At 43.8% G+C, this 22,974-nt stretch overlaps 1 protein-coding gene and 1 pseudogene across 1 annotated transcript; both read right to left on the bottom strand.

The window, feature by feature from the left end:
• Positions 1-4,372: 4,372 nt before the first annotated feature.
• On the bottom strand, positions 4,373-5,346 carry LOC125405315 (olfactory receptor 9S13-like; annotated as a pseudogene).
• A 12,395-nt stretch (positions 5,347-17,741) lies between these two features.
• On the bottom strand, positions 17,742-18,713 carry LOC148123293 (olfactory receptor 9S13-like). The gene has a single exon (XM_087904747.1). It carries the CDS (start codon positions 18,711-18,713, stop codon positions 17,742-17,744), a length of 972 nt encoding a protein of 323 aa, XP_087760873.1.
• Positions 18,714-22,974: the final 4,261 nt, after the last annotated feature.

The raw sequence follows: 22,974 nt of genomic DNA, 5'->3' as shown, positions 1-22,974 counted from the left end.
GATTCCTTTCTACAAATAAATCCACTTCTCCCTTTATTTTCATGTATGTGTGAGTGTATATATGTATGTGTGAGTGTGTATGTGTGTGTGTTCCAAGGGCTTATTTGGCTTGCTTACATGTGCATGGTTGGATTGTGGTTATCTACTTGATCAAGAACTACTTACCCATGGCTATAACTAATTAAAATGAGCTCATTTAACCTGCAATATTAATAGTCCATTGCTTCTCTGGGAGGGTTGGGGCCTCATAAATTCCTCCCCACCTATGTTCAATGTTGATTGTCCCAAGTCTGTGCAGGGAGCCATACCTTTTTATTAATTCATGAGAGCAGCAGTCATGTCAAGTCCAACAGACATCCTTCACATCTCCTCCCCATCCTCTGGTTTTCATCCTTTTAATAGTCTTACTTCTCAGTGTACTGTGTGAACCCTTCTGGGAATTTTTTGCTATTAATAAATTTTCTGAAGTTATTTGGGAGGCACAGATATGTGGCCCTATTCACATATCAGAGTCCTGACTCCCTAGTTTTAGGACACTTGCCTTACTGTTGGCTTCCACTCAAGGTTCAGAAACAGTGGCAACACAGTGGTGCCTGGGGATGGTGTAATTCATAGATATTTCTTAAATTATCAGTATTTAAGTAGTAAAACAAAAGTGATTAAGATGAGAATAATGAAGGTGAAGTGTGAATGAGTAGACACGTATGTGGTTTGGAGGTATGAGAGGTCGTGGAGAGGTCACTGAGGTAGAAATGCAGTAAGAAGGTTGAGTATAGAAAGGCAAGAGGCAGTCGTGATGGTCTTTCCTGGATAGACAAAGGGCAGAGCAGGTTAGGACACACTCAGCATACAAAATGGAAAGTAGGCAGAAAGATCATATAAAAAGAAAATTAAAGTACCAAAGGCTCTAAAATTGTGCAACAATACATAAATGTGTATTTAACACATCAGTGTGAAATAGAGGGTTTAATAAAATATCTGACATTTCCCCTGGGGATAATATGACTTCTTCTATATAGCATGTTATATACCAATCCACACAGGAGGACAGGAGGACCACCATATCATCCACCAGCCTACACACGTGGGCATGTGTGACCAAAGACTGTGACTTCAAACTATTTCCCTCCTACTTCCTAGGCTATTCGTTTGTGTCTTCCCACATCCTCAGCATCTAACATCAGAGCTCAATATCCCCTTAGCTCTCAGGGACTATGTGGTGGGAAAATGTCCCATTTGGGAATCCGTCTGACCACACAAATAGAAAAGCACACAGCAGACAGAGATGTTTCCCTCTAGGTTCTAATTGGACAATGTTCCTCTAGTACTTAAGCACTTGTTACTGCCCATCTCCCTCCTACATAGGTGGGTCGAGACTTTTGCTCCATGGGTAGACAATGTCTACACTCCTGTTCATCATGAAGGAAGTGTCATCAAATGACCACTTAATCCCCACAAACAATTATGATAAGAGAGTAAAATCTAGGGTGGGGTGAAGCAGGATGGAAAACCAGGGAGAACTAGGGAGCATTCATATGGAATAAAAAGGTTTAATTGCCCCAGGACCTGGTTCCCACTGACACTGGCTGAGAGGCAACACTGCTGATGTAACTGGCCAGAGCATGACACAGACCAAGCACTGTGTCTGTTCTTTTTCCTGAGAGATTCAAACAAGAGTGATAAAGCTGCTGGTGAACACGTCTACTGGTTCTTACCTGTATTCTCCTCCTATCGACATCATAAACCTGACCAGTGCACCTTACAGATCACCTTCCATGCTCGTTTACCAAAAGATCTTCTTCAAAAGAAGCAAGTGACCCTCATGGTGGCCAACTGTGGGGATGCCTGGTCATTTCTCCTGACACTTGGCTCTTCTGTTTTTGATTCATCACTATATCTCTCTGAGTTTGTCCTGCCTATCCCAATTTCTGTAAGAACAAGAAGGTAAAGGAACTTTCGGGGAACAACCTCAAATGCAGAAAGTTCCTGCTGACTTCATAGTAACTCTTTTGCCTCCACTCACTGAAGTGATTAAATTTCTCCAAAGTGACACTTAGTGACAAGCTCCAGACAATTCCCTGTGTATCCATCTGTCTCCAGTTCAATGGGTGTGTTAAGGATATGACTTAGATCATCTAGTATTAGAGTACACTTACAGGAGATTTCAGTCTGCTTTGATTTGACATGCAGCTTCCTATTGTAGGTATTTGATATTTTTCTGCATTTTGGTGACTGTAGTGCCAAAAAGTGTAGAGAGGAAGTGAGTTACCCTATGTTACTAAACAGCAGGTGAGCTGAGCATATGGTAGGGAAGTCATGGAAGGAGGCCAGATATACAAAGTGAAGAAAACTTATTGAAAGAAACATTGACACAAAGCTTCCGATATGGGGATCAGAGAATGACACCCCATTTCAAGTAGCCACAAAGATCACGTAGACTAGGGACTAGAACAAACTATGTGTGTATAAAATATCAAAATTAAAATATAAAAGGGGGTTTTAATGCAACAAATGAAAAGAGGCATTACATGCAAAGAAATAGACACAAGACCATTGGTAATTTCTTTCCATTTACTCTCCAATCTAGATATAATAATGAAGTCAAGGAAAAAGTTATTCCTGAGAAACAGATACAAAGGGAGTTTCTCATGCTTGACCTAGCTTAAGGAAGAGCTGTAAGAGGCTCCCCAGGTGGAAAGACTGCTAAGAAGCAGCACAAAACATCTGAAAATATACACCTCCATTGAGTAAAGGAGAGGTTAGATGGTATTGCCATGTGACAGAGCAAATGAGAAGGGTCAGGCCACTAGAGAAAGAGACTTCCAAAAAGAGGAAGACAGGCCAGTGTTGGAAAGTATGTGTGTTCATTAGAACTGGTGAAGACCAGAGAGAATCAAAAGGGTGGATGGTATGGGTCACTTCTTCCTCTCAGCTGAAACAATGGGTTCAGCGTGGTTCAAGGAGTGGGAGACACATGAGAAAATGGGAATGTATGGAGAGAAGATAGAATGAAGGGAATGTCATTAAACACAAAATGAATGCCACTCACAGGGCAGAATGTTCCAGAACTGTCCAAAGAAAGGAAGAATTTGAAACCAGGTGAACATAAAATCAGGGAATAAGAGTCAAGTCTGGAGGCAGAGACTAGATGGCCACAAGAAGGAGATGGAAGCCTGCAAGGTGTTCTGGGAAGGGAAATGAGAAGAAGCCTTCAGCCCTGCTTGGAGGTCTGTCTCTGCAGGTTTCCTGAGCAGGAGCATCAGGGGACTGAAGACTGGGATCAGACACACAGGGCAGAGACACAAACAAGCCCATGTCTGGAGGGCAGCTGGCTGGTGAGACACAGGATGGGTGTGAGGAAGGGAGCCATGTCCCAGAAGGCATACAGCCAGAGAGCAAGGACTGGAGGGATGAGGTTGGGGAAAAGGACAAGGAGGCCCATTGAGGACTCAAGCTCAAGATTCAAGCTGTTGGCCAGTGCCAGAGAGAACCTTAACTCAACAGAACTCCAGAATGTGCAACAAGAAAATGATGTTCTCTTCTCCACTTTTCACATTGTTGTAGCCACTGAGACTTCATCCCTGCTTGGAGACATCTGTGGTGATCAAGGACCCTTGACACAGTCATGATCTGCCAGGCTAGGGTCGAAAGGTTCTCTGAATTTTGATTCTAACAGTGGCTTCATAGTGCTGGAGATTTAAGAAATACATTAGAGTCAGTGCAATATGGGCTCCTCATGTGTCCTGCCATGCATCGTGATACAAGAGGAGCAACTTCATGAGCAGAGGAGGTGGAGGACACAGCACCATTGTAAACCCAAGGAGGAAGTCTGCAGAGCTATCCCTTTTGCCCATCTTTGCACTAGAATAATGCAAGGATGAGTCAACACACAGTTTCTAAGGGTTGTGGTCTTAGATGCTCAGAGAGAACTCCCTACCAGACTGATGTTAGATTCAGTGATGACTGTGAAGGAAGGGGCCATGGAGAAATCTGCTGTCATGTAGTTCACTGGGAGGTGCTGACAATGATTCACATGCTTGCTCAAGGACACTTTTGTCAAACCAAAGTGAAAGGGATTCAAGCTTTATCCAAGTAAGAATCATTTGCTTTATCATGTCAATAAATGCCTCATTCACATTTTTAAATGCTTGGAAAATAATGGAGCACTCATGAGACATGGGATACAGAGTAGACATATGTTTATGTTCATGGATTAGTGGGTAAAATGATTAAAGGATAGAAGAAAGGAATAAAGCAGGAATATGATAACTCAGAAAAGAAGAGAAATAAGATAATAAAGAAAAACAATAAAATAAAGACACCTAGTGTCTTCCAAGGAGAGTAGTTTTCTTCTATTATGCTGACATGATTCCTACTTGCCTCCTTTCTTCACAAGACGCAGTATCGCTGTCCCAGCCTCTGCAGGGCGTCCTTCACATCCTTGTTGCGCAGACTGTAGATGAGGGGGTTGAGCATGGGGATGACCAGGGTGTAGAAGACAGAAATCACCTTGCCCTGTGCCATGGATGCCACTGCTCCTGGCTGTGCATAGATGACAAATGCAGTTCCGTAAAACAACAACACAGCCATCATATGAGAGCCACAGGTGGAGAAGACCTTGTGCCTCCCAGATCCTGAGTGCATCCTGAGGATGGTCACAGTGATGTAGCCATAGGAGATGAGGATAACCGAGGTGGTACTAAAAATTATGAACCCACAGAAGCTGAAGAGCAGGAGCTCATTGAGAGCTGTGTTGCCGCAGGCTAACTCAAGCAATGGGGGAACATCACAGTAGAAGTAGTCAATACGGTTGGAGCTGCAGAAGGGCAGCTGGAACGTGAGACTGGTCTGCACAATGGAGTTCAGGCAACCTCCACAGTAGGTACCCAGCACCAGAAGGGCACAGGTTGCAGGGCACATGGTCACAGGGTACCTCAGGGGACTGCAGATGGCCATGAAGCGGTCATAGGCCATCACAGCTAAGAGGAAAGCCTCAGTTGTAGCCAACAAAGAGAAAAAGAATAGCTGAGCGGCACATCCCTCAGAGCTGATGACCTTCGAGGAGGAAAGGAAGTTGGCCAGGGCATTCGGGGCAATGACAGAGGAGTAGCAGAGGTCAACAAAGGACAGGTTCTTGAGGAAGAAGTACATGGGGGTGTGCAGGCGTGCATCCAGGGTGATGAGCATTATCATGGTGAAGTTGCCCAGGATGGTCACCATGTACAGAGCAAGGATGACACCAAAAAGCAGGGCCTGGGTCTCTGCACCTCCCCCAAATCCCACCAGTACGAACCCCTGGAAGGACACTGCCAAGAGACTTCCATTTCCATTGGCTGGTGTGGCCATGAGTGGGGACAGAGTCTGAGAGATAGACGGAGGCCGAGAGAGAGAACAGATCTAACTGGTGCATTCAGATGTTCCACAGGCTGCAGGTCTCTGTTGGTGATATGCTGTCCACTGTGTGAAATTCATTAGTCACTCTGTTCTCCAAGATGAGCTGGTGTGATCTGAAAGGGGACATTTCCTCTGATTTACTTAATTCTCGAGGTACTGAGCCCTCCCTGTGTATAAGCCTGAGTTGCGCCATGACGATACAAAAAAACTTCCACACTCAGTGACTCTCAGAATACAGGCAGCCTTCAGTGCCCTATACCTGCCTCTGGTTCCTGTGCTCACTCTACCGAGGGACACCCCTGAGCAGTGCCATTGAAGCAGCTGTCTCCTGAGTCTCACAAAACACTCCTCCCCCCAAATTATTCATCTTAGCGATTCAAAAATGTTCGCAAAGATCCTCTGTCCTCCAACAAATTGGTTTAGGTGATGCCTTCATTTGCAGAGTGGTATCAGAGCATGAAACTGCCCTTCTCAGACTCAGACTGTGTCTGTCCCTCACAGGACACTGACCTCACCTTAGCAGCTGTGGCTCAAATGCTGGCACATAGTGACAATCAATATGCAGACTCTGCTTGTTGATGTGAGCAGTTCCCCCCAGTGTCTAGATGTTGGAAACTATAGTAAGGTGGCCGCACCATGTCCTGAGAAAAAGCAGGACTGGGGAGCACACGTATATAGGACACACTCATGGCCTCTAACTTGACCCCATTGCCAGCTCTGTTCCCTGTTCCACCCTCAGAGTTGGGGTTCACAGGGTCTTACTCTTTGTCGTTTAAAGCCAGATGAGGCTGGCCTCTACCCAGTGTCTTTAGGCAACTCACAGTCACTGTTTTTTCTCATTATGTCTAGTCTGGAATACATACAAATGTCAGGCTAGCTATGACTGCTACAGTTTGTCCCCAGGAGGAGTATGGGAGACTGCCAGAGTTAGGAGCCTGGCTAGAGAGTAACAGAATGTTTGTTCTATGTTGTCCTCTAAGCTCAGGGCATCTCTTAGCTGTAGGGATTCAGCTGTTGCACTGTCTACCATACACTGCATACAGTGAGGTCATGGAATCTACAGGACTCTATATGAGCCTGCCATATACTACAGAGCTGACTTTCCCATACAAGATTAAAGGCATGTAGGAAACTTTGTGCTCACAGTTGACCCTGACAGGGATCTAAGACCTTACCATATGGGTTTCACTTGTGACCAGTGTGATGTGTATAGATATGTCTACACCAGAGCTGGTCCTATATTTCCTGTTGGAGCAAGGACAAGCAGAATCTCTCCAGCTTGCCAAGGATGTAATACGTCTAAAGACATATGTAGAAGGATCAGGTGCTCATAGACAGCTCTGCTATTGGAGATCACGGTTACAGTGAAGCTGAAGGAACAGCCTATGCTCGTCTCAGTCTTGCCCCTTCTAAGCCAGCAGCATCATTATGTCCTTTGATAGATGCTGAGCTTCAGCCTCCTGGGATGCAGATTTGGAGCTGGTGTTCAAGATAGTGACCCTGTGTTGAGCCTCCCAGCACTTCGGGACCTGGACTAATGTGAGGCTTGACCACATTAGAAGACCTTTGCCTACAGAGCTTGTCCACAATTATTCCTGAGCACCCATCCCTACTGTCCCTAATGTATCGTGTCTCCTACTTGCAGCATCCTTCACAGGTAACACGTTGTTGTTACCTTATCCAGGTTGAGACTCAAGACTCACACAAAGACAGATACCATCATTCATGCTCCTCAGGTCCCCCTGATATTGAAGCTGAACAGTGCTGAAGATAGATATTAAGAGTTTCTTTTTCTTCTTGAGGTCAGCTGTGGCTTTCTGGACAACAGAATGAAGCGGGTATGGGCAGAGGTGAAGACCTGGACTGAGAGTCTGTGTGTGCAAGTCCTGGTTGCAGCAAGTTCTGTGTCGTGTGAAGTGTGAGGTTTGGGTTTCCTGGCCTTTCTTTCTCTTCCATGTCTGTTTTTAGGGCAGTGTGTGGGCGTCTATATTTTGGTTCACGCTGTTGGGGAGGATACTCTGCATGGCAGAGCTGGGACTTGCAGTCTCCAGTGGCCAATTAAGGAGTCCTGTTGTCCTCTGTGGCATCTGGGACTCATACTTCCTAGCCTCCAGAGGTATACCATTGGCTCTGGACAATCTCTTCCTCATAGTCACCCTCTCCTGATGAGCAAGCAGGAAGCTGAGGTCCCCATGGATCAGGGGAGACTGTGTCAAGGTATGGTAGATGACTCAGAGGGATCCTATTCCAGTGTCCCTCTTTAAAGCTGTTACCTGAGTGGGCCATCATATCTTCCTGGCCACATCATTTCCTCCTCCAAGTCCCTGGCTATACTGATATGAAGAAAGGAAGTAGGGAGTCCTGAATGGGGCTGTTTATCTTCCTCCTTCCACAATCAAGAGTCAGCCTTCTCAGGTCATTGACCCTTCAGTACCATCAGGAGCTTGGGTAGCTATGCCTTTGTGGTTATTTTAATTTAACACAAATCCTTTTTTAAGGATTTAAATCCTTAAAAATTTAAGCCTGTATCTAATAATCCAACCCAAATGGATAACTCTTTGGTGGGTGACCTTTTGCTCCCCTGGTGGTTAGCTATGTCTCCTACTGATGCCTTCATTCCTTCAGTGTCCATCTGCTGCTGTTATGATGGACCACAACACTCACTCCTTCTGCAACATTGGCCTTGATGACTCATCATAGGAGACAACTTGGTTAGTGCCAGGGATTAACACTTTCCCTGAGTTCCTATATTACCATCTCTCAACAGTCACTACCACTGCTCTGCGTCCTTTCTACCAACAAGTCCTCCTCTCCCTTTATTTTCATGTCTGTGTGTGTGTGTGTGTGTGTGTGTGTGTGTGTGTGTGTATGTGAGTGAGTATGTGTGTGTGTGAATGAGTGAGTGTCTGAGTGTGTTTCACTGACTTGCATTAGGCTTGCTTGCATGAGCACGGGGATTTGGGTTATTTATTTGATCAAGGACAGTTTACCATGACAACGCTGATTATTAAGACCTCCTTTCCCAGCAATATTAGCAATTAGTAGCTCCTATGAAAGGGATGGGGCCTCATAAGTTCCTCCCCATCCATGGTCAATGTTAATTGGCCCAAGCTTTTGCAGATAGCTCCATCATTTTATTAGCTCAAGAGTACAGCAACCGTGTGAAATTGAGAAGACATCACTTCACAGCTCATCCATACACTCTGGTTTTTATCCTCTGAATAGTTTTACTTCTTTATTGTTTTGTGTGAGCCTTTCCATAGGCTTTTCACTATGTAGTTAATATGCTGTAGCTACTTGGGAAGCATTGTGGTGACATTTTGTTTGTGATCTAACAAATAAAGCTTGCCTCAAGATCAGAGGCCAGCAGTAGTGGCCCACACTTTTAACCCAGTATTCAGGAGACAGAGGCAGACAGGTCTCTGTGATCTGTGATTAAAGCCACCCTGGAGTGCAAGAGACCGAATTAGTCTTAAAGCAAAACAGAGCAAGTGGTGGAGGTTCACACTTTTAATCCCAGCACTAGGGAGGTGGAGATGGGAAGTGATATGGCCGGATGGAGAGAGGAACATAAGGTGAGAGGAGACAGGAGCTCAGGGTTCAATATGAGATTTCAGAGAGACAGTATTCAGTTTGTGAATTTGCAGAGATAGGATTTTGACACCTCTGGTCTGGGGATTTGGTAGAGGTAATAGGGCTCTCTAGTGGCTGGCTCCTTTACAGCTCTCATCTCTCAGCACTTACCCCGATATCTGACTTCAGGTTTTCATTATTAAGACCAATCAGGATTCACATTACATCTGGCACCCAAAAATTCAGCAAGAATTTTTACATAAAGCCTGAAAAGGCTTTAAAAAGGATTGTAAACACACAAAACCAAAGTCAAAATTCAGTTTCTTGGTAACTTCTTTTCTTTGGTAGGCTCTGTTTGTTAGCAGAAAGCAGAGGCATGGCTCCTTTAAGAGATGACTTCCTGGTTCAGTGCTAGCAGCAAACACCACATGGCTCTTTCAAGAGGCCTTGCTGCCAAACACTTAAGTAGGGTTTGTGAGCAGCAGGTGGGGTGCTGCTCAATGGCATCATGGACCCAGGAGCTCCCTAGAGTTAGGGAGGTGAACATGGCTCACACCAATGCCTCTGTCATGAAGCTGGACTCTTAGAGAACTGGGCAGTGTAGAGTCAGTCACCAGGGCAGAGGTGGAGCCATGCCTCTTAGCAGTTTAAAGACTCATGTGGTCAGAAAAAGATGGAGCTATGCAGTAAAAACAGATTCAGATAAAAAAAATCTGTAACTGGTTTACAGTGTGTTTCAAAATACATATAGGCTTAGGTGAGTAAAGAGAAAAGCAGGCCTTAATCAGTGAACTCCATGGGAACAGGAGTGGATCCAGACCAGGGTCATTTGTGGAAGCAGGACTGGGCCAGTAACTTGGGCCGGAGCAGGTCTGAGGTGGTGAGCTCCACAGGAGCAGACTAAACTAGCTACTTGTCAAAGTAAGTGTGAGAAAGTAAGCTCCATGGGAGCAGAGCAAAGCCCAGGAGCTACCTCCAGGAACACGGAGTGATCAACGGGGCAACTAGAACTGTGGCACTAACAATAACATGAGGAAAAACCATCTGAGCCTTGGATTCACTGGTACCTAGAAGACTAATCAACAGAATCACAGACAGCTCTAACCACAACTATTAGAGAAAAAGATGAGTAGAAAAGGTAAGAACATATACAATACCACAAAGAGCAACATGATATCAGTAAAAGCTAAAGACCCTACAATAGCAAGACTTGAACAATCAAATATAGATGAAGCCGAAGAAAGTGACCTAAAAATAACTTCAGGAGAATGTTTGAAACTCTTAAAGAGGAAATGAACAGAGATATAAGGGAGCTATCAAATGTTATAACTCAAATGGACTTAACAGACATCTATAGAATATTCCATCCAAACAGAAAAGAATATACCTTCTTCTCAGCACCTCATGGAACCTTCTCAAAAATTGACCACATACTCGGTAACAAAACAAGCCTCAACAAACACAAAAATTTGGGAATAACACCATGTATCTTATGAGATCACTATGGCTTAAACCTAGAATTCAACAGCAATACTAATTCCACAAAGCCCACTAACACATGGAAATTAAACAATGCTCACCTGAATCATCAATGGGTCAAGGAAGAAATAAAGGGAGAAAGTAAAGACTTCCTAAAATTCAATGAAAATGACCACAAACATATCCAAATTTATGGGACACAATGAAAGCAGTGTTAAGAGGAAAGTTTATAGCACTAAATGCCTACATTAAAAAGCAGGAAAAATCCCACACTAGTGAATTAACAGAACACTTGAAAACTTTAGAACAAAAAGAAGCAAACTCAACCAAGAGAACTAGACGGCAGGAAATAATTAAATTGAGAGCTGAAATTAAAAGAATAGAAACAAAGAAAACAATACAAAGAATCAATGAGACAAAGAGTTGGTTCTTCAAGAAAATCAACAAAATAGACAAAGTTTTATCCAAATTAACCAAAAGCCAGAGAGATTATATCCAAATTAACAAAATCAGAAATGAAAAGGGGGACATAATAACAGACACTGAGAAAATGCAGAGAATCAGCAGGTCACATTTCAAAAATCTGTACTCCACAAAATTAAAAAACTTAAAGGAAATGGACAACTTTCTGGATAAATATCACTTACCAAAATTAAATCTAGACCAGATAAGCAAGTTAAACAGACTTTTAACTTCTGAAGAAATAGAAGTAGACATCAAAAGTCTCCCAAACAAAAATAGCCCAGGACCAGATGGTTCCAGCACAGAATACTACAATATTTTTAAAGAAGTAATAATACCAATACTCCTTAATTTTTCCACACAATAGAAACAGAAGGAAAATTGCCAAACTCTTTTTATGAGACTACAATTACCCTGATACCCAAGCCACAGAAAGACATTACTAAGAAAGAGAATTACAGACCAATCTCACTCGTGAACATTGATGCAAAAATTCTAAATAAAATATCAGCAAATCAAATCAAATCAAATCCAAGAACACATCAGAACCATCATCCACCATGACCATGTCAACTTCATCCCCAAGATGCAGGCATGGTTCAACATATGAAAATCTGTCAACTACCATATAAATAAACTGAAAAATAAAAACTACATGCTCACCTCATTAGATGCTGAAAAAGCTTTCAACAAAATACAACATCCCTTCATGATAAAGGTCTTGGAGAGATCAGGGATACAAGGAACGTACCTAAATATAATAAAGGCAATATACAGCAAGCAAATAGCCAACATCAAACTAAATGGAAAAAAAAACTCCAAGCGCTCCCACTGAAATCAACAACACAAGGTTGTACACTCTCTCCATATCTAATCAATATAGTTCTTGAGATCCTAGCTAGAGCAATAAGACACCAAAAAGAAATCAAGGGAATACAAACCAGAAAAGAAGTCAAATTCTCACTATTTGCTGATGATATGATAGTTTACATAAGCAACCCCAAAAATTATACCAAGGAACTTCTACAATTCATAAACACTTTCAGTAATGAAGCAGGATACAAGATTAACTCAAAAAAAATCAGTAGCCCTCCTGTACACAAATGACATATGGGCTGAGAAAGAAATCAGAGAAACTTCACCCTTCATAATAGCCACAAATAGCATAAAATATCTCAGAGTAACTCTAACCACACAAGTGGAAGACTTGTAGGACAAGAACTTTAAATCTTTGAAGAAAGAAATTGAAGAAGACACCAGAAAGTGGAAAGATCTCCCATGCTCTTGGGTAGGTAGAATTAACATAATAAAAATGGCAATCTTACCAAAAGCAATCTACAGATTCAATCCAATCCTCATCAAAGTCCCAGAAAAATTCTTCACAGACCTTGAAAGAATGGTACTCAACTTCATACGGAAAAGCAAAAAAAAAAAAAAAAAAAAAAAAAAAAAAAAACCAAGGAAGCCAAAACAACCCTGTACAATAAAAGAACTTCTGGAGGCATCAAAATCCCTGACTTCAAACTCTACTACAGAGCTACAGTAGTGAAAACAGTCTGGTATTGGCATAAAAAACAGACAAGAGGACCAATGGAACAGAATCAAAGACCCGGATATTTATCCACACACCTTTGAACACCTGATTTTTGACAAAGAAGAAAAAAATATTAAATGGAAGAAAGAAAGCATATTTAACAAATGATGCTGCCATAGCTGGATATCAACATGTAGAAGAATGAAAATAGATCCATATCTTTCATCATGCACAAAACTCAAGTCCAAACAGATAAAGTCCAAAACTCAATATAAAGCCAGCCACACTGAACCTCATAAAAGAGAAAGTAGGAGGTACACTTGAACGCATTGGCACAGAAGACCATCTCCCAAATATAACCCCAGTAGCACAGACACTGAGAGAAACAATTAATAAATGGAACCTCCTGAAACTGAAAGGCTTCTGTAAAGCAAAGGACATGGTTAACAGGACAAAATGACAGTCTACAAAATGGGAAAAGATCTTCACTAACCCCACATCAGAAAGAGGTCTGACCTCCAAAATATACAAAGAACTCAAAAAATTGGTCATCAAGAGAACAAATAATACAATAAAAAAATGGAGTACAGACCTGAACAGAGAACCCTAAACAGAGAACTCTCAAGAAGAAGCTAAAATGGCTGAAAGACACTTAAGAAAATGTTCAACATTCTTAGTCTTCAGAGAAATGCAAGTCAAAAGAATTCTGAGATTCCCTCTTGCACCTGTAAGAATGGCCAAGATCAGAACCACTGATGACAACCTATGCTGGAGAGGTGGTGGGGTAAAGGAAACACTCCTGAATTGCTGGTGGGAGTGCAAGCTGATACATCCCCTCTGGTTGTCATTGTGGCGATTTCTCAGAGAATTGGGAAACAACCTTCCTCAAACCCAGTAATACCACTTCTGGGTATATATCCAAAGCATGCTCAATTGTGCCACAAGGACATGTGCTCAACTATGTTCATAGCAGTATTGTTTGTCATAGCCAGAACCTGGTAACAACCTAAATGCCCCTCTACTGAAAAATGGATAAGGAAAATGTGGTATATTTACACAATGGAGTACTACACAGCAGAAAAAAATAAGAACATCTTGAATTTTCAGGCAAATGGATGGAGCTAGAAAAGATCATTTTGAGTGAGATAACCCAGACACCAAAAGACAATTATCACATGTACTCACTCATAAATGTTTTTAAAACATAAAACAAAGAAAACCATCTCACAAATCACTATCCCAGATAACCTAAACAACAATGAGGACCCTAAGAGAGACATACATAGATCTAATCTACATGGGATGTAGAAAAAGACATAATCTCCTGAGTAAATTTAGAGCATGGGGACCTTGGGAGAGGGTTGGAGGGGAGGGGAGAGGCAGAGAATTGAGCCGAGAAAAATGTAGAGCTCAATAAAAATCAATAAAAAAGAAATAAAAAGTTTTAAAATGATAGTTATTGAAAAGAGAGTAAAGTAATATAAAAAAAGCCACATAAAGATGGAAAATACACAGAATCTGATACTGTATGTTATTGTGTTGTCTTTGAATTGATTGACTGCTGAGGAAGGAGCAACAGCTGCTAAGAGATTTTTATTAGTGGTCGGAGGTAGTGCAGACCTTTCATTCCAGAACCCAAGAGGCAAAGAGAGCCAGATTTTATTTGTGGTCCAACAAATGAAGCTTGCCTGAAGATCATAATGCAGAGCTAAGCCACTAACTAGCCAGAGAGGCCAGGTAGAGGTTACACACACCTTTAATCCCAGCACTCAAGAGGAAGAGGCAGACAAAACTCTGGCTTCAGTCTAAGATTTTTTTTCTTGAATTTTTTAAACATTTATTTATGTTTTATGTATGTGAGTCCTGAATTCCAGAGAGGGCATCAGATCCTATTATAGATGGTTGTAGCCACCATGTGAGTGCTGGGAATTGAACTCAGGACCTCTGGAAGAGCAGCCAGTGCTCTTAACCACTGAGTCACCTTTCCAGCCCCCAGTCTAAGGATTCTTAGAAATACGATTTTACCCCTTTGATCTGAGGTTTCAGTAGAGGTAAAAGGTTTCTCTAATGGCTGTCTCCTTTACTTCCTGTTTATCTTGAAAGACGGGTCAGGAAATGACACCTTAACCCCCACAAACAATTATGGTAAGAAGGTAAAATCTAGGGTGGGTGAAGCAGGATGGAATACCAGGGAGAACTAGGGAGCATTCATGTGGAATAAAAAGGTTTCATTGCCCCAGGACCTGGCTCCCACTGACACTGGCTGAGAGGCAACACTGCTGATGTAACTGAGCAGAGCATGGCACAGACCAAGCACAGAGTCTGTTCTCTTTCCTGAGAGGTTCAAACAAGAGTGATAAAGCTGCTGGTGAACACGTCTACCGGTTCTTACCTGTATTCTCCTCCTATTGACGTCATAAACCTGACCAGTGCACTTATAGATCACCTTCCATGTTCGTTTACCAAAAGAACTTCTTCAAAAGAAGCGAGTGACCCTCATGGTGGCCAACTGTGGGGATGCCTGGTTATCTCTCCTGACACTCGGTTCTTCTGCTTTTGATTCATCACTATATCTCTCTGAGTCTTCCCTGCCTTTCACAATTTCTGTATGAACATAAAGGTAAAGGAACTTTCTGGAAACAACCTCAAATGCAGAAAGTTCCTGCTGATTTCATAGTAACTCTTTTGCCTCCACTCACTGAACTGGCCAGATTTCCCAAAAGTGACACTTAGTGACAACACCAGACAAGTCCCTGTTCAGCCATCCATCCCCATTTCAATGGATGTGTTAAATACATAGCATAGATCATCTAGAATTCCAATAAGTTCACAGGAGATTTCAGTGCTGTTTTCTATCTTAGGTATTTGATAGTATTCTGCAACTCTAGCGTAAAGTATAGAGAAGTGAGCCCTGCTATTAAACAGCAGACAAGCCAAACACACAGTGGAGAAGTCAAGGTAGGAGACAAGAAAGAGAAAGGAAATAAAACTTATTTAAAGATATATTTACACAAAATTTTCTAAAGGGGAAATTTTAAGGCAGAAACTAAAAAGCAACATTACATACAAGGAAATAGACACAAGACCATTGGTAATTTCTTACCATTTACTCTCCAATCTAGATATAATAATGAAGTCTAGGAAAAAGTTATTCCTGTAAACAGATATGAAGGGAGTTTTTCATGCTTGACCTAGCTTACAGGAAGAGCTGGAAGAGGCTCCCCAGGTAAAAAGATTACTAAGAAGCAGCACAAAGCATCTGAAAGTATACATCTCCTTTGGGATAAAGAAGAGGTTAGACGCTGCTGTCATGCGACATAGCAAATGAGAAGGGTCAGGCCACTAGAGAAAGAGACTTCCAAAAAGAAGAAGACAGGCCAGTGTTGGAAATAATGTGTGTTCATCAGAACTGGTGAAGACCAGAGAGGGCCAAAAGGGTGGACATTGTGGGTCACTTCTTACCCTCAGCTGAAACAATGGGTTCAGCGTGTGTCAGGGAGTGGGAGACACACGAGAAAATGGGAATGTATGAAGAGAAGATAGAATGGAGGAAATGTCATTAAACACAAGATGTATGCCACTCACTGAACAGAATGTTCCAGGACTGTCCAAAGAAAGGAAGAATTTGAAGCCAGGTGAACATAAAATCAGGGAATAAGAATCAAGTCTGGAGGCAGAGACTAGATGGCCACAAGACGTAGATGGAAGCCTGTAAGGTTTTCTGGGAAGGGAAATGGGAAGAAGCCTTCAGCCCTGCTTGGAGGTCTGTCTCTGCAGGTTTCCTGAGCAGGAGCATCAGGAGACTGAAGATTGGAATCAGACACACAGGGTAGAAACACAAACAAGCCCATGTCTGGAGGGCAGCTGGCTGGTGAGACACAGGATGGGTGCGAGGAAGGGAGCTATATTCCAGAAGGCATACAGCCAGAGGGCAAGGACTGGAGGGATGATGTTGGGGAAAAGGATGAGGTCCATTGAGGACTCAGGCTCAGGCTCTTGGCCAATGCCAGAGAGAACCTTAACTCAATAGAACTCCAGAATGTGCAACAAGAAAATTTTGTTCTGTTGCAAGAAGTGGGCCCTCTTGTTCATCCCGGCTGCTCGGCTAGTTTAGCCCTGAAATAATCACACAGGAACTGTATTAATTAAATCACTGCTTGGCCCATTAGTTCTAGTTTCTTATTGGCTAATTTTTAAATCTTAATTTAACCCATTTCTAATCATCAGTGTATCACCACTTGGCAGTGGCATACCAAGAAAGATTCGGCATGTCTGATTCTGGCAGTTCCATGGTGTCTCTTTGACTTTGCTTTGCCTTTCTTCCTATCAGCATCCAGTCCAGTTTTCCCCACCTACCTAAGTTCTGCCCTATCAACTAGGCCAAGGCAGTTTCTTTATTCATTAACCAATGAAAACAACGCATGAACAGAAGGACCTCCTACACCAATGTCCAACTCTCCACTTCTCATATTGTTATAGCCACTGAGACTTCATCCCTACTTGGAGTCATCTGTGGTGATCAAGGACCCTTTGACAGTAACAAACCTACGAGACCAGATTTTAAAAGTTCCCTGAATTGTGACTCTAAGTGTGACTTCATACTGCTGGAAGTTGAAGGAATACATTAAAGTCAGTGCAACATGGGATTCTCGTGTATCCAGCCATGCACTGTGATACACAAAGGGCGGCACCATGAGTAGAGAAAGGTGGTGCAGGCAGGACTGTAGTCAAACTGCAGAGGAAGTATGCTATCTCTTTAGTTCATCTGTGTACTAGATCATCGTAGTGATGGATCAACACACAGCTTCTAAGAGTCAAGGTCTTAGATGCTCAGAGGGAGCATCTTATCACACTGACATTAGATTCAGAGATGACTGAAAAGGAAAGGGCCATGGAGAAATCTGTTGTCGTGCATGTCACTGGGAGGTGTTGACAATGGTCCTCATGGTTGCCTCAAGGACTCTTGTCTTAACCCTGCCTTTTGTCAAACCAAAGTGAAAGTGACTCAGGCTGCTTCCAACTAAGAACCATTTGTTTTATTATGTCAATAAATGCTTCATTCACATTTTTAAATGCTTGGAAAATAATATGCAATTATGTAAGATGGGATACAGACTGGACAGATGGTTATGTTCATGGATGAATGGGTAAACCGATTAAAGGATGGAAGCAAGGAATAAAGCAGGAATATGATAACTCAGAAAAGAAGAGAAATAAGATAATAAAGAAAAAAAGTAAAATAAAGACGCCTAGTGTCTTTCAAGGAGGGTAGTTTCCTTCTATTATGCTGGCATGATTCCTACTTGCCTCCTTTGTTCACAAGACGGTATTGCTGTCCCAGCCTCTGCAGGGCATCCTTCACATCCTTGTTGCGCAGACTGTAGATGAGGGGGTTGAGCATGGGGATGACCAGGGTGTAGAAGACAGAGATCACTTTGCCCTGTGCCATGGATGCCACTGCTCCTGGCTGTGCATACATGACAAACACAGTTCCGTAGAACAAGGACACAGCCATCATATGAGAGCCACAGGTGGAGAAGACCTTGTGCCTCCCAGATCCTGAGTGCATCCTGAGGATGGTCACGGTGATGTAGCCATAGGAGACCAGCACAGCTAAGGTAGTGCTCACAATGATGAACCCACAGAGGCCGAAGAGCAGGAGCTCATTGAGAGCTGTGCTTCCGCAGGCCAGCTGGAGCAACGGGGGCACATCACAGTAGAAGTGGTCAATATGGTTGGAGCTGCAGAAGGGCAGCTGGAACGTGAGACTGGTCTGCACAATGGAGTTCAGGCAGCCTCCACAGTAGGTACCCAGCACCAGACGGGCACAGGTTGCAGGGCACATGGTCACAGGGTACCTCAGGGGACTGCAGATGGCCATGAAGCGGTCATAGGCCATCACAGCTAAGAGGAAAGCCTCAGTTGTAGCCAACAAAGAGAAAAAGAAGAGCTGAGTGGCACATCCCTCAGAGCTGATGACCTTCGAGGAGGAAAGGAAGTTGGCCAGGGCATTTGGGGCAATAACAGAGGAGTAGCAGAGGTCAACAAAGGAAAGGTTCTTGAGGAAGAAGTACATGGGGGAGTGCAGGCGGGCATCCAGGGTGATGACCACGATCATGGTGAAGTTGCCCAGGATGGTTACCACGTACAGGGCCAGGAAGACAGCAAAGAGCAGAGCCTGGGTCTCTGCACCTCCCCCAAATCCGACCAGCACGAACCCCTGCAAGGACACTGCTGAGAGACTCCCATTTCTGAGGACTGCTGTGGCCATGGGTGGGGACAGAGGCAGAGGCAGATGAAGGCAGGGAGAGGGAGCAGATCTCAGCAGTGCCGTCGGATGTTCCGCAGGCTGCAGGAGCCTGTTGGTGTCATGCTGTTCACCATGCGACAGCCCACTAAATGCTCTGATCTCCTTCCAGTTGAGCTAGGATGACCTGAAAAGGGATATTTTCTCTGACTTTGAAATTCATGAGGATGTGCTGAACCTCATGGTTCAGTTCTGGGCAGGAAGCTGAACTATGGGTCTGAGGGGGCAAAGAGGCTTCTTCAACTGGATGATTCTCAGGTACAGACAGCCTTCATCATCCCTAACACTGCCTCTGGGTTGTGTGCTCTCCACCCCCAGGGATATTCCTGAGTAGCACCATTTGACAAGCCAACTCTGAACCCCACTATAACCCTCCGTCTTACTCATGGACCATAAAATGGATGTGGTGATCTGCTGACCTTACAGCAACTGGGTTGGGTGATCTTGTCATCTCCAGGCACGACTCGGGGTAGGAAAATGGCTCTCACCCTGAGACTGTGCCTGTGTCCCCTACAGGACCCTGACCTCACCTAGACAGCTCTGACCCCAAGCCTGGTTCACAGTTGTAATCACCCTGCAGAGCCTCTGCTTGCTTGAGGATGTAAAGGGTTCCTGCCAATCAATCAATACGTGGGCAGTGGGTAGTGTTGGTCCCTGTTCTGAGAAACAGCGGGACTGGGACTCATGTATATTTGCAACCTGTTCATGGCTTCCAATGTGATCCTACTGCCAACCCTGCTACCTGCTTCACTTCAACTTTAGAGTATAAAGTATGTTTTTCATTCTAAGTTGAAAATCAGACAAGACTAGTCCCTGCCTAGTGCCTTATGCCCACTCATGGTTACTTTCTTATCATCCAAGGGACCACCACAGTAGGACTTGAGCATCCTGTTTGGCACTCACCATGGGTTATTCCTTTGAAAGTCCCTGAGATTAATGCAGAAGGCTGCTGGTGCTAGGAGCCTGGCTAGTTAGGGCTAGGTGAGTGTCTAATTTCTATCACTCTTGAGCCTCAAGAAAGTCTCTAAATGGGGTGGCTTTGGTTTTTGCAAAACCCATCTCTGCCATCCTCCATGTACTACAGACAGCGGGGACATGGATCTTGGAGTGCCCCCTTTGAGCCTACCATCAGTCAACTTTCCCAGTGCAAGCTCAAATGTGTACATGGGGCATTGTGCTTACTCTTCGACACACCCACCAAGTATCTTGGTACTGACCACACGGGTTTTCTCTGTGGTAAATGTGATGGAAATGCCTATACCACATCTGGACATCTGCTTCCTTCTGGAGCAAAAACAAGTCTGATCTCTGTTTGCCAAGGGTGCAGGGTCCCCACAGAATCAGTGGAAAAAAACAACTGGTTGACGGTGATGTGAAGGGACAGCCTGTGCTCCCCTCAACCCTGCCCCTCCTGAGCCAGCACCATCACAGCCTCTTGTGAACCGGCTGGGCACAGAGCTTTCTTCCACCTGATTACAGAGGCAGAGATTTTGTTTAAGAAACTAAGCCTATGGTGGCGGCTCCAGTGCTACTAGCTCTGAACTGGGCTACACCACAGCTGTCAGGACAGGAGAGTCTGTTGTGGTGGCAAACTATCTCTTCCTGCTGAATGCTGGCTCCCCTGCCTTGTAGCTACAAGATCTCCTACACTTGCAATCTTTACAGGTCACACACTTACCATTTCTAGGCGAGAATACAGTCCACAGCAAGGTTGTACAGCCAGCACCTATCTCCCAGGGTCCTCGGGCTGGCAAGCCTGGTCTTCACTGAAGATGGGCATCAGTCACTGTGTCTGTTCTTAAAGTTATTTATGACTTTGTTGACAGTGGAGTGAGCTGAGTGTGGACATAAGTGGGTCCCTGGGTCCCTGTGAGGACCTGGTATGCATGCTCTTGCTGTCTCAGACTCTGCTTCCAGTGAAGACAGAAGCCCCTGCCTCTTTTGCCTTGGATCCCCCCAGGTCCCTCTCAGATGGGCAGTGTGTGCAGGATTCACTTTGCTTGGGAGGGTTCTTTGCATCTGGCAGGGCTGGGATTCTTGGTCTCCAGTGTCCAATTAGGAAGACACTGTCCTCTGTGGTGGCTGGAACTCCACCCCCACCCCCAGGATCCAGAGGTGCAGCATTGGCTCTGGCCAATCTCTTCCTCATTACATCCTCTCCTGGTTGATTGACAGGAAGCTTTGGTCCTCAGAGACCTGAAGAACCATCAGGAATAAGGCAGAGTCAGCTCAGAAGGGCCAATGCCCTCATTAGAACAGTCATCAAAAGAAACACAGTTTGGTCCCTCAACCAATCCTTCCCCTGCTGCTCCCATTTGCTTAAAGAACTCAACCCCTTGAAGCACATACAATCCCTGCTTAAAAGAACTCAAAATCCAGGCCAGTAGTTAGTCACAGCTATCTGCCCCAAGGGAAAGTGCATCTTCCAGACTGCAGTGACCCCATTGTTTCCCCTAGCTGCTGGCCATGTGTCCCCCAGTTGACTGCACACTTGTGGCTTTGGTTGGCATCTTCCTACAGCTGGATCACAGTATCACTAGCCCTACACTTGACATCCACCCTGATAAGACTTCAGCACTCACATCTTTTTTAGTAATTTAATTTTCAAGCTACGTACATATGTTGAGCAGCTTACCGCTCACACCCTTATACCCATGCTTCACTTAGTCTGCACCCTCGTGGCTGCTTCGCCTTTCCCCAGACAGTTTGACTTCCATTTTCGTGGCGTGTGCACACATGGTTGAATGTGCCTATATAAAATCTAGGATCCACAGAGGAAACATGGTTCTTGTATTAAGTTACTTAATATGATTATGTCCATTCTCTGAGAGATGAAATAGCTCGATTCTTCTTATGGTTGGCAAACCCCCCACTGTGCATGCACACTACATTTTCCTTATCCGTTCCTCTGCTGCGGGACACCCAGGTGGGTTGCATGGCTCGGCTTTGATGATGGGCGCTGCAGTAAACAGTGATGTGCAAGTGTCTCTGGGATATGTGGCCTAGGGTCCTTCAGGTGAATACCCAGGAAGGCTGCTGTGGGGTCATGTGGAAGAACTGTTGTTCGTTGTTTGAGAAACCTCCAAGCTGACTTCCATAGTGACTGGACTAGTTTATATTCCCACCAGTATAGGGGGGTCTCCTTAGGCCTACATCCTCACTAGCATCCATTGTTTTTTTTAAATTTTTTTAATGACTCTCAGTAAGACAATTTCATTTCTTTAACAAAATTGTCATACTCTGAGGTAAGATTGAGTCTTAATGTTTTTCTTTTAAGATTTATTTTCTATTTTATGTGTATTTGCCTGCATGTACATATGTGCATCCCATGTGTGCAGAGCCTCGGAGGCTGGAAGAGGGTGCTGAATCTCCTGGAACTGGAGTTACAGATATTTGTGAGCTGCCATGTGGGTGCTGATTTCTCTGCAAGAGTTACAAGCACTTTAACCACGGAACCATGTCTAATCTCTTCCCTGTAGCCTTAATTTGCATTTCTCTGATGGCTAGTGAAGTTAAGCAACTCCTGTATGTTTATTGGCTATTTGTGTTTCATTTTTGAGATATGGCTCTTTGCTTCATTTATTGATTGGGTCATTTGATTTTTGTTGAAACTTATTTTCTTCTTTTTATTGACTGAGAATTTTATTCACAACCATAATGTGTTTTGCTCAAATCTACACTCTATCTGGTCCCCCATCCCCACCACCACTTTCCCTTGCTCCTTTGTATGTGCTCATGTGCACTCTCTCTCTAATTCTCTGAGTTCAGTTAGTGCTGCCTGTATGTAGATGCATGTGGAACCATGTAGCTTAGGTTCTGTTTTGACGTTTAGTGTTTGTCATATTCTAGATACTAATCCTCCTATATTAATAATTAAAGAATATTTTTGATTCACTGTGTCCTTGGTGTAGAGACTTTTGCTTCATTTGTTTGCTTTACTCTAATGACGTCTTATTTATGAACTGTTGGCCTTATCTCCTGAGAAGCTGGAGTCTTTCTGAGAATGTCGTTGCTGATAGCCACACTCCTCATGGGTCACTTCTGGGTTTGAGGCCTCTGTCAAGCTTGTCTTTGTGGGTGACAAGGGTACTGCCTCTTTGTTCCTCTAGTGACAGCCAGACCAACACGATCCATTCCGTCCTGGCCTGGAATATATCAGGGATGGATCATCTGTGTTTCTGCTGTGTCTGCCATTTGTGTCCTATGAGTAGCATCCTAAGTTATG

This window comes from Myodes glareolus, chromosome 1 (genome assembly GCF_982192425.1).
Source record: "Myodes glareolus chromosome 1, mMyoGla1.1, whole genome shotgun sequence".
In the NCBI taxonomy this organism is placed as follows: domain Eukaryota; kingdom Metazoa; phylum Chordata; class Mammalia; order Rodentia; family Cricetidae; genus Myodes; species Myodes glareolus.
Note: the sequence above shows the minus strand (reverse complement) of the source record. Positions and strands in the feature narration are given on the sequence as shown.